General features: G+C 39.3%; 2 protein-coding genes across 2 annotated transcripts; one reads left to right on the forward strand and one right to left on the reverse strand.

Annotated features, from left to right (window-relative positions):
- The first annotated feature begins 153 nt into the window (after positions 1-153).
- Positions 154-7,315, forward strand: LOC145469765 (nucleolar and spindle-associated protein 1-like). Its single transcript, XM_081453567.1, has 9 exons — positions 154-379; positions 803-864; positions 1,764-1,933; positions 2,427-2,507; positions 2,737-2,776; positions 2,982-3,060; positions 3,860-4,224; positions 5,933-6,145; positions 6,744-7,315. Exons 1-9 carry the CDS (start codon positions 275-277, stop codon positions 6,826-6,828), a joined length of 1,200 nt encoding a protein of 399 aa, XP_081309693.1. The 5' UTR covers positions 154-274; the 3' UTR covers positions 6,829-7,315.
- A 1,851-nt stretch (positions 7,316-9,166) lies between these two features.
- Positions 9,167-10,177, reverse strand: LOC145470608 (adenosine receptor A2a-like). The gene has a single exon (XM_081454413.1). It carries the CDS (start codon positions 10,175-10,177, stop codon positions 9,167-9,169), a length of 1,011 nt encoding a protein of 336 aa, XP_081310539.1.
- Positions 10,178-12,381: the final 2,204 nt, after the last annotated feature.

The raw sequence follows: 12,381 nt of genomic DNA on the forward strand, positions 1-12,381 counted from the left end.
TAGTGAAAAATGTAAACACCAAGGCGTTCCTTGTAAATGTGTGAAGACTAAGTACTAGTTTTCAGGCGCGCGCGTTTTTGAATATCGACCAATCAAGAACAAGTGTGTCAATTTGAATATTTCACCTGTTATCGATCAAACGTTCGAAAGTCAAACGCGGTTGAGATTGAACCTTGTTGAAGTAAATCTCGTTTTGAGCGAAACAGAACAATACTACTTAAGCCAGGCTTGTTATATTTGAGAGATCTGATAGAGTTGTAGGGAGCCTAATCTCATGTGGAAAATGGAGGTGACTTTCAACGTAAACGAGCTTGAAGGAATGAAACGCGGCGAACTTCAAAAGCTGTGTAAGAGCGTTGGAATCAAAGCGAACAGCAAGGTATGTGCTTTTCAATCTTCACGTTCCCATAGGAGCTTTCCTGGACAAGGGTTATACGCTAAATTATGCACAAAAGTCCGTGTTTATGAACTTTTATTTGTCAGCTGTTATTAGTCACTCATTAGCCTTGTACTGTTTTACTGAGCGTGACAAAACTGCATGTTATTAGCCCGCGATTCAAATGTACTCCTTCACTGATCGATATGATTGCTTCGAGTGAGACACACTGAACTTGATCGAATCAAAGCTCGATTTCTCGTCCACTGACATATTAAACTTTCTCCCGTGTGGTTTACAGCCTTTACTAAGTACCTGAAAGAGAACTCCGATCCCCCGAATCGTAATATTTCTTGGCTCGTCTTGCGGATAATTACGTTGTTTAGAGAGTGCAGTAATCATTCCAAATTCTTTTTCATCTTTCAGAATTCTCAGCTTATCGAAGCACTTAGGGAGTATGCATCACAAAATTCTGTGAAAGCAGAGAGGTAGGGAAACACCATAAAAATATTCTTTATTCCAAGTCAGTTCGTTGAATGTTACATTCATACATACACACAAAGAATACAGAACACATAATTTGAACACTTCTCTGGTCAGTTTATTTAGCGTCAATCTCTTGAATGTAACATGCAATGGAAGTTTTATTAGAATAGGGGCACACAATTGTCACAAAGTTTTGAAGTTCGCAGTTTGATTGTTGAGGCAAAAAAATAGCTTGGCAGAGCTGAGTAACCAGCTTAGATAAGGAATTAATTGTTGATTTCCAACAATTACCTACTTAATCAAAACTATAACAAAATTCTCGAACATGATTGGCTATCAGCAGCCCGATTTGAGCATTAATTGGGCAGTGTATGCATCATGCTTGTAATTGGACAGTACACATCATTTTACACATACTGTTGCGGTGCCCTTTGTTGAGTAAACTGTGTTTTTCAGCGTTCATAACCATGTTTAATCGTTCAGCGCTCAAGCAATGGTTTGTTCATTTCTCAAAATTTGTCATAGTTTTGATTAATTGGTAACAGGGCTTTGCGTCATCCAATTCAGTCTGTAATCATACTCATGATTAACAAATTGGACTCCTGCTTCGGGGTCGTCCAATTTTGTTAATCACCTTGTTTGATTACAGACTGAACTGGACTCCACTCAGTCCTATTACCATTATTAATTACAATATTATTATGGTAGTCAAAAGGTAGGGGCTCTGATGTCTTGTGGTATTGGGTTGTTTACAGCGCAATGCCACATACATGGTCAGGTTACTCCGTTACTCCAAGACCTTCAAACTCTTGGGTTGTATTTTGGATTATTTCAAGGTAATTCCTTCAAAAAAAAAATGAAAAGTTAACTTGTAGCCTTTCTTTTTCCTGGGTGTCCCTAGTTCTTCTGTTTCACAAGAAAAGCAAATTCAAAACACTTTGTGTGCGGAGGTTCATGTCAATGAGGTTGTTAACAAACCTGAGGCAGGAGACAAACAAAAAGATGACAGCGACAGTGACAGTTATAAGAAGCAACTCATGGACCAGCTTGATAAGAAAGTTGAGGAAAAAAGTAAGTTTTATAATATTGTCTGCTGATAGTTATTTATGCACATGGAAAGAAAACAACTTACTGTTTATTTACTGCAATCCATCCATGACAACACGCCCAAAAAGTTAACCATATTTTCTGTAGAAAATTGAAACTAAGCACCCTTTAAAAGCAGCTGCAATCTTCACCAATACTTTTTAGCCACCCCGCTTCTTGTTACAAGTTAAGATACAGGGCTGTCGTTAAGGGCTGTAACCCACAATGCCTGGCCCTTCATGTTACAGATGAAATTGCAAGCCGTTTTATTGATTCAATTCACCCACAAAGTAACAAGTTTGTTACAGGTGTGAAGACCAAGGTAACAGGTGGCTCAAAACTTAATGACAGCCCTGAGATATAATACATGTATGTAGGCAGGTGTATCTAGGTTCACAAGCTTTTTTATTAATAGCAAAAAACAAATCACAATTTATTTACCTTGTATTAAAGGAAAACTTTTTTCTGCCTCTTTTAGTGCCAGTGGAATGTAAGATTCCCAGATTTGTTCAGTTCTTAAATAAAGATTCATCAGCAGTACAAACAAATAAAACTCCGGGTAAGTTACGTGTGTTCTTGTCTCCAGCTCCTTAACCGTAGGTAAGATTTTAATTGGCTGACAAAACAGACTTCTCATAAATAATGTTAGGCATCTGGATTACAATTTGAGCAATGTAAACTTTCTGAGGACAGTGTTCGGTTGTGGCTGACAATAAGTCTTACTATTAGTTTGTCCAGCCTGTTTTCTCTTACTTTGTAACTCAAGCTGTTGTATCTTCTTGTTACAGATGCTAAATGGAACAAAATTCACCAGTCACAGTTTGAAAAGTAAGTCAATAAAACTTTAGTATGTAACATCAGTGTATGATGGTTAGCAATTTAAGGTGTGACTTTGAAACTGCAATTATTATAATTGATTTTTAAGAGCATGCATTGAAATTCACTTAGAATACTCAGAAATTTGTTTTACAAATATGACCTGTAATCTGTCAAACTCAAAACTAACACCTCCCCTTAACTATCCAATTTTCAGAATGGACTCTATTGATATCTATTTGGAGAAAAAAAGAAAAAGAATGGAAGGGTTTAATCAGCCTCTCAAGAGAGCTAAGGTGAGAGGACCAAGGCAAGGAAAACCCAAAACAATACAATCATGGATCTCAGTCATGTTACTCCCACTGTGATTATCAAATTAGACTGAAAGTAGTCACTCTTTTGCTTAGTCTGTTGTGCATGATGCAAAAGAAAACCTTGAGGAAATAATGACCTGAGGACGAGAAAGGAATCCCTCCCTTTGTGTGCGTCTTGTCCCCAGGATTTCGCACGGCCACCTTTGCCTTGAGGTTTACTCGCAGGCACACTCAATAGACTACGCAAAACATGGACTGCTCTTACTTTATTATCAAATCAGCTACACCTCAGTGGATCATGGAAAGTCCGCAACCACTCAACACTTTTTTAGTAGAAGAAGGAAGGGCTGCCATTATTAGCTTCACATATGTCCCATGGTTTGCATCTTTTCTTATACCAGCATTCAGTCCAAAGCTGTACAGCTGTATTTGTATACTGGAAGCCACTTTGGTTAGAAGAATTATGAGTAGTGTGTGCTACTCCATGTGTTCTTTGTGGACGTGCAGGGTAGCAACAGATGGATGAAAAGTTATTGACATGTCAATTGTGTTATCAACTGCGATTGTCAACTAATTTTTCTTGTTTATGACCAAGTCATAAACTCAAGTTGCAAGTCTGGCAACAGAAACTCAAAAACTCCCACAAGAAAAGTATGTTTCAATTGTTACTATTAGCACACAGATTAGAAAACTTTCTTAGTGCAAGATTTACTTAACAGATTAACAAGATGTTTAATTGGGAACTTTTGAGAATTCTTGTTCTTTGGTTGCTTTCTTGCAGTCAACTGGAGCCACTAGAAAAAGTCAGGGCAAACCAGCTGAGGTTACTTTCAAGCCCACTGTAACAAGCCTCGACAAATCATCAACCTTTGTATTTGGTTCTCCTGTAGCAAAGCCATTCTTCCAACCTGGAAACAGGCAAACAAGAGTAACCATAGCAACAGCAGCTGCTACAAGTGGCAAAAAACTCAAATTGAAATCACCCAAAATTTTCAAGCCCATCTTCTCGGGAACTGCTGACAATGAGGGAAAGCCAAAGACGCCTGTAGCTCGTAAATCCTTTGCTGCGACAACAACAACCGGAGAGAAAAGACCAAAGACACCAGCAAATCCTGCTCGCAAATCAATGGCTGTTACGCCTTTCAGGTTTAAATTTTGCTGTAGATTTTTATATGTGGTCCTCTTTTATGACTACATTTTTCGTAATGTTAAGCCCTGGTCAAACAGCCCATGATAGGCGATGATAGTTGACAATAGGCCCTTTGCAGCTAAGCCATCACGTGACCTACTTTTCATAAAATTATGGGCTATAACTAACGAATGCCAGAAATGGAAAAAGCATGTCGAAAATATCAAAATGGCCAAGTTTGAGGCCCCCATCATCAGAGAGTGAGATTTTATGATGGTCTGAATTTTTGAAAGAATAAGAAGATTTGTATGGAAAAATGTTGCTGGAGAGCAAGACCTTGCTCTCCAGCAACATTTTCCATATGAATCCTCTAAATTTTCCAAAAGTTCAAACTATGGTATAAACTTACTCGTTTTTTCCTGGGGCCTCAAACTTGGCCATTTTGGTATTTTCGATCGCTCTTTCCATTTCTGGCATTCTTTTAGTTGTAGCCCATAATACAAAAACCTTTTAGGAAAAATTTGGTCACGTGACCCCAGCTGCAAAGGGCCTATAGTCAATGATAGTTGAAGCACGTGCTTCCGTTTGACCACCAACTATCATTCATTTTGAGCTTGTTCAAATTCTTCATGATAGTCGATGATAGTTTTTCTCATTTGACCACACGTATGATAGTTCATGACAGTTTTTCGGTCAGCTGTTTTGGTAATCACAGGCCCGATAGCAGTCAATATTTCCTCAAATGTTTCACAGTTCATGCGCAGCATTTCCTTGTAAGCGGGAGTGTCCTCCACTTGCAATTCTTCCACCAATTTCAACATCCCGCTTTCGTTTCTCCTTTTGATCCATTCCCTTGTCCATCCTCTCTTCCACCAATGCTCTCCAGATTCATCTTCTGTACATTCCTCCAACAAATCGATTACCAGTGAACAAGCTGCCACCCTCTTTCATCGCGAAAAATTCATACTTTTACAAGTTTGTCTCACGTGATGCCATATTAGTGTTCACATTTTTACACAGAAAGAGCCTGAAACTAACCACTCGCACGACTGCCGGTGAACTATCGTCAACTATCAGGAACTTCTTAGGCAGTTTGGCCTTGTGAATGATAGTTGATGATAGTTGGTGATAGTTGATTATAGTTAGGAGAGAATCGACTATCATGCGCCGTTTGACCAGGGCTTTAGACACAATAGTTTTTCTCAGTACAATCTTGGTCAGGAGGGCAAGGGCTTGCTGAGCTCCTGAGAAGAAAGGTTCTCTAACCAAGATTTGAGAAGTGTGGATCCAATATTTTACATGGTTCAAAAGAACTCACTCTCCCATATGGTCCTCTGGGGCATGCCCCTAGCATGCCTACCCCCAAAAGCAAACTTTTAAGGACACATGGTGCATCATTGCATGCAACATGGCTCATAATGGTTACATTATATCATGTGCCCCCCCCCCCCCCTAAAATTGTTGCATGAATCTTCTAGCTAGAGCTGCAATATTTTATGCAACAATTTTAGTGGTAAACACAGCAGTGAAACATCTTGCACAAAATGATATGCTCTCTGTTTGTCCAGGACTCTAGTTTTTTTTATCATGCCTTCCACACAGTGTTGAGTGCTTGCAATATTATTTACATGTAAGGTTTAGAAAGTGATTTCTCCATCAGAAATTTATGTAACAATTATTGATAGTAAAGTCTTTTAAAAGTTCTCTTTTTCTTTTAATTCACAGATTTTTGCCAGCAAATATACCAGCTGCCCCAACTCCAACTCCAAAGAAAAAATTTGATCTGCAAGCTAGTCTGGCTAAACCATTACCATACAAACCCCATACTGGAAAACTTAAACCTATTTCTTCATACAAAGAGGAGTGCAAACCAACTATCAGCGAAGCAAAATTGAAAAGCCATAAAATTGATGTGAAAAATGCAAAAGTTGTGTCAAGGTGAGAATTTTCTACAGTCCATTCAACTAATAATTTGATTGCGCAGAAAGTATGATCTTGAACAACCTGATGTTGAATGGTTGAGAGTGAATGGCAGAGACTTGGTTTACCTCGTGGATGCAGGTTGAAAATGTGGGTAAAGACTGTGCAAGGTGAAAAGAGTTGATGTGTGGCCTCACACACCCCCCTGAGGTGCTAGAAGGATAATGATAATGATGACGACTACAATGATCTTCAAATAATTGGATCATGTGTACTAAAGGCATCCACAGACAATGTCGATCAATACTCTCTATTGACCCTGGATTGATCACTTGATCACTTGATCAACACTCAGTCAACATCTTGATCAACACTGGGCCAACACTTGGTCGATTGTCAACCGACTCATATGTATCGATTGACACTCAATAGCATGTCTGCAAAAATTAGTTGACACTTGACCACAGGTGCCTTTAGACAAAGTAGACATGATCCAAATAATTTACTGTTAAACAATTTATTAAATCAATTGTCTTTAAGGTAAGATTATTCTGTTTAGACATCCTGCGGTAGAAAAATACCAAGAAATTATTTTTATTTTATTTTTTTTCCACAGAGAAGAACGTCGAAAGAGAGGCCTCAAAAACAGGGAAAACAAACGAGCAACCACCATGAGCAGACGAAGAGGAATTGCTTGTTAACAGCAGTATACGCTCACTTCTGGTCATCGTTTTGTACAGTGTATTATAAGTAAAATAACACCTTGTTCTTAGTAAGCTTGAAATCACATTGATGTCAGCTGTTAGTATCAAAAACTCAGCTAGCTCTTCACATAAAAGGCCACATATAACTCTTATCTTTGTATATCAATTTCAATGTCACACTTTGAGTTTTTATGGCAGCAAACCATGTTGGTGTCCCGGAGCAACAGGAAAAATTAATATTGTCAAAGATACAGTGGATCTCATTTCCAAAAGAGACGATATTTAGTTTTAATTTTAAAACCTTTTTTTCAGTCCAGCCTCCTCCACAGACGCTGCCCTTGACTTGCATTTAGCCTAAATGTTGATGAGATAGTTTTTTGTATGTTCTTGTTGTGAAACAAATGTGTACAAGGTTGTAAATATCAGACATCTGGTGTGCGATTAAAAATTAAAGAAAGAGAAATTGCATCCGTTTGTGCTGAATACGTCGCGAAAAGTCAATAAAAAGGCTCTTCAACCATCCATGAGTGGCAATATTTGAACCTTTTTTTGTAGGTTTTCGTGTTTATACATGTAATGTGTTCTTTCTTCCTGGTTTGTATTAAAACACCCTTCAGTTTCTCCTACATCGTTTCACGGAATATCTGCTCAGGGAATATCATAAACAACATTCGTTTGTAGATCAGTTGGTTGTCTAGACTTGTGTGTGAAACAAATTCCTGTTGTGTCTCGGATTTCGTTGTTTGCGAGTAATCTTGTGTACGTAGCTCAGGTAAACCATTGATACATTTAATCATGTTATGGGTTTCAGAGGAGTAATTTTAGGGGGAGGTTTGTTCAGGATGACTGAAACAATCGACTGAGGGCCTAAACGCGTTTAACCTTGTGATTTCAGAGCAACTTTGAAGTGAATCGCGTAAGGAAAACACTGGAATCTTGGCATATACCGCAATTACAACAGAATCAGTGATTCATTTTTGACCAGTGAAAGTGTAGATGGAAGGAGTTACAGTAGTTAGGGGCAAATCACTCGCTCGGTCAGCCATTCATGAGTCGCAAACATTGATTTTGTGGTAATTCCGCTGATCAGTGTATTCCGTGAGAGGGGCGACATTTGCCCAAGATGTGAGCAAACTGGCTGCCATGCATGGCAGTGATGAGCTGATCTTTCGCGTTTGGAGTGGAACAAGTCAGAGGTGCTTCCAAATTGAACACAACTTGATAGGACAACAGTGGGTGTATAATTCTATCCATCGATAGCTTAATAACCGAAGCCGCGGCGTTGTCAACGATGGTGTGCAAGGATCTGCGAGGGTTTCACGCTCGAAAAGAGGTTTTCTTTCGCGAGATATTTCAACTCTCCATACTTTTCTCATTGTCTAACATAATCACATTACCTTTATGGCATGCACTTTTTCATTTAGCTGATAATGGATAAGGAAGAAATCTATCAGTGTTTTTTTCCTTATGTCGTTATGTTTACATGCTGTCATTTATGTCAGCATGTCCACACTGCAACATAACAATCCTGTCGACATGTCACAAGTGTCAACCAGGCTTAACATTTTAAATATTCGCTATCTTCACTTATCTCTTTCTAATCATAAAACGACCATGGAACTTAGTACATCAGACATTGAATGTCTTTTTCGCATTCCTTTTAATTCCTCAGCATTGTGTTACATAGGAATATACGGCCTTTATTTAAACACCATGATGTTTAAAGCTGAAAGCTTACTGGGTCGTGTGTCTACAAAATCAAAAACTAAAATTACCTAAATACATCTAAGAATACAACTAAAATTGAAGATGTCTTAGTGATACGTCATTCTAAAAATCGATAAAATCTTATACGCTTTAGTTCGTTCTCATACACGGATTTGAGACAAAGCGCAATACTTGTTATATACGAAAATTGTATGGCAACAACGATTAAACTGAATTTGGAGAATCAAGACATAACTTAACCAGTCCTACAAATAGTGTGATGCCGTGTGGCTTCTTAGGCCCCATCCACTACGCCGGAGGAATTTAAAAACGCAACAATAACCGGCGGTCATTTTGGATTTGGATTTGAAAACAATTCGGCCAAAGAAATTTACGTTTTGAAAAAGCTCCGTTTTCAAAATGTTTTCTGTCCTCACGAAAACGCAAAGCCGGCGTTTTCAAATTCCTCCGGTTTGAAGAGCGTTTTCGAAAAGCTCCGTTTTCGTGACGGATTAGTGTGAACCGTAGGCCTTATCGTAAAAATAAAGCTGCGTTTTCAAATTTCTCTGGTGTAGTGTGGACGTTGTCTAACTAAGGCGTGTAGACGGAGCCTTAAGTCCTATGATTATTATGATGCGCTACTTCTGAGCCAAGTAATGATGTTCCGTAAGATGTTCAAGAAGGCACGTCTCAGGTGTCTCATCTTCCAACAGTAAATTATGGGGTTCAAAACTGAATTGAGAAACACGAGAGTCAATGAATAAAGAAAAAATCTCCTCAAAGAAATACTTGGGCCGTGGATTTTGATGGCAGCCATGGAGATTACGTGAGGCAAATAACAAACCAAAAACAGAAGGTACACGTAAAATGTGCCAAAAGCAGATTTGACGAGAGTGGCAAAATTTGCCATTTCGCTGGTCTGTGTAGGCTCGATTTCTGTCGTTATCTCGAGTCCGGTCCCCTCTACCGAAAAGCGGCTGGTAATCGAGCATACGGTCTGTGTACAGTGTTGTACTTGAAGAGCTAGAGCCTGCATTTGATTCTTATGGCGTCGTACCGCTAAATAAATTCTGACGTATGCCACCGTAATAACAAGCAGGCCGACAACTGCAGAAATGATAGTAATAACATAGACAATATCGGGTGAGACAAACAACATTGGTAAAGAAAGAAGCACACTAAGCAGCCATATTGAGATCACTAGAGCAACAACTCGCTTGTGAGTCACAAGTTCCTGGTATCTGAGATGAAGATGAATTGCCAAGAACCTGTCAACACTTACAGCAACAACACCAGAGAACGAAGCCACAGAAAACAAGTACAGAATGATGTGGAACACTTCATTGTTGCTACAGCTGGAATTATGTTGTAACCAGCCGACCAGAAGTGAAATATAAAATGGCAGAACTAGTGCACCAATACCAACATCAGAAACAGCAAGACTCAGCAGCAATGTTTTTATAGTCTTTGGCATTGACGCCGTGTTTCGTATTGCGTGGATTGTTACGATGTTCAACGCAATGGCGTTGTAGGACAGAAAACTGTTGAAGACACAATTGGCGATGTAGGTAGAATGGAGGTCCTCAATTTCTGAGTTTGAGGGGAAATACAGCAGCGAATCTTCACATATTGTTTTCATGATTACCACTCAAAGTGAATTCACCTGACCGTCTTGACGTTGTCACTCCTCTCCTTGTTTTCCCAAGGACATTATGTTCTTAGCGGCTTGTTTGCACGTTGTTAAAATATCTCGTCCGTCACAACCACTGTGGTCATACGCGAAGCGGAATAAAAATGTCTTTCAAAGAAATTATAAGCAGTTTGGTCTCTTCCCGCAAAATGCGCAGTTCATCTTTTACCAAATACCAGGCGGAAAGAACTGTATATAGTCTTTAAAATGAATGCAAATAAAATACGACTTGTATAAGGACCATCTGGACTTCTTTGACAGGCGAGGCGTTTGTAAAATTTTGCTGCGAAAATTATCTTTCTAAGGCTGAATCTGAAGGAAGTTCATAAGGTCTTGGGGATTAACGGAAATTAAGTCTTGAAAGAAATAGTTGGGCACATGAGGTGCTTCACGGAAACTTTCTAAATATTTCAAACAAAAAAAGAGGGAGCATCTTTGACATGAGTGTAGTTTAAAAACGTTTTATACAAACGTTGTCATATGCTAATCCATGTAAAACCTGCAAATTTCTGTCAAAAAAGGCTTCCCTGAAAAGGAGTTCGTCGTTTTCTTTGTTTTGGAAATTTGCAAGCGTTTTCCTAATCATGAACGAATTATAACCGGCCGGTGGCAAGCGTGCGAAACTTCACGTATGCCAATTCACGACAGCTTTGTTTGCATTTCATTGGCTGAGAAGGCAGTAACTCCACTCTGATTTGTTAAAGCGCGTTGCGCGGGTTTCATTAACTAATTAGTAATTGTGTGCTGGATGTTGTATGTCGGAGAACTGTCTGAATGTTCCATTACCAGCCCGCATGCGCTCTGGCGTACGGCTAAAGCAGTGAGCAGCAAACCAACGTGAGCGCGTTCCTAGTTTTCAATTCCAGTGTCCCAGTCATTGCAAAGCGAATAAAACTGGTTAATATATGGAACAGCGAGCAAAACATTGCTACATACCCTATTTCATGAAAGTATTTGTAATATTAATTTACTTTAAATATTCGCTTTAAGAATCACAAAACTGCCACTGACCTCAGTATATCACAGTATTACACGAGCAAGTTTTGCTAATTCGCGAATGGAAATGTGAAGATATCGATCAGGCCCTATTTCGGAAGGATAGTTTTGCTCTCAGTGCAATCTCGAGAATTCGGAGTAGTGAAATTAACTGACCAGGCAAAAGATACTTGTATTCTGAGTAAACTGCCGAGTACAGCTTGCTGGTCACGGGAGAAAACGGGATTAGGGATGTGTGATGCAAAACAGCTTTGTGTCGAGAGCAACTTCGACCCATGAGGCAAATCATATCATTCGCATTTTATTATTTCGCTCATTGAAGCGGACCATTTACAATATTCTTCAGCTGCGTACCGCTAAATAAATCCTGACGTATGCCACCGTCATAGCAAGCAGGCCGACAACTGCAGAAATGATAGTAATAACATAGACAATATCGGGTGAGACAAGCAACATTGGTGAAGAAAGAAACACACTAAGCAGCCATATTGAGATCACTAGAGCAACAACTCGCTTGTGAGTCACAAGTTCCTGGTATCTGAGATGAAGATGAATTGCCAAGAACCTGTCAACACTTACAGCAACAACACCAGAGAACGATGCCACAGAAAACAAGTACAGAATGATGTGGAACACTTCATTGTTGCTACAGCTGGAATTATGTTGTAACCAGCCGACCAGAAGTGAAATATAAAATGGCAGAACTAGTGCACCAATACCAACATCAGAAACAGCAAGACTCAGCAGCAATGTTTTTATAGTCTTTGGCATTGACGCCGTGTTTCGTATTGCGTGGATTGTTACGATGTTCAACGCAATGGCGTTGTAGGACAGAAAACTGTTGAAGACATAATTGGCGATGTAGGTAGAATGGAGGTCCTCAATTTCTGAGTTTGAGGGGAAATACAGCAGCGAATCTTCACATATTGTTTTCATGATTACCACTCAAAGTGAATTCACCTGACCGTCTTGACGTTGTCACTCCTCTCCTTGTTTTCCCAAGGACATTTATGTTCTTAGCGGCTTGTTTGCACGTTGTTAAAATATCTCGTCCGTCACAACCACTGTGGTCATACGCGAAGCGGAATAAAAATGTTCCTGAAAGAAAGTAAGCAGTTTGGTCTCTTCCCGCAAAATGCGCAGTTTATCTTTTACTA

This window comes from Orbicella franksi, chromosome 15, assembly GCF_964199315.1.
Source record: "Orbicella franksi chromosome 15, jaOrbFran1.1, whole genome shotgun sequence".
Taxonomy (NCBI): domain Eukaryota; kingdom Metazoa; phylum Cnidaria; class Anthozoa; order Scleractinia; family Merulinidae; genus Orbicella; species Orbicella franksi.

Excerpts from the sequence above, each read along its gene's own strand:
- LOC145469765 (XM_081453567.1), top strand. The coding sequence starts at position 275 with ATGTGGAAAATGGAGGTGACTTTCAACGTAAACGAGCTTGAAGGAATG. Across the intron at positions 865-1,763 it reads AATTCTGTGAAAGCAGAGAG|TTCTTCTGTTTCACAAGAAA; the intron begins GTAGGGAAACAC and ends GGGTGTCCCTAG. Across the intron at positions 3,061-3,859 it reads AGCCTCTCAAGAGAGCTAAG|TCAACTGGAGCCACTAGAAA; the intron begins GTGAGAGGACCA and ends GCTTTCTTGCAG.
- LOC145470608 (XM_081454413.1), bottom strand. The coding sequence starts at position 10,177 with ATGAAAACAATATGTGAAGATTCGCTGCTGTATTTCCCCTCAAACTCA.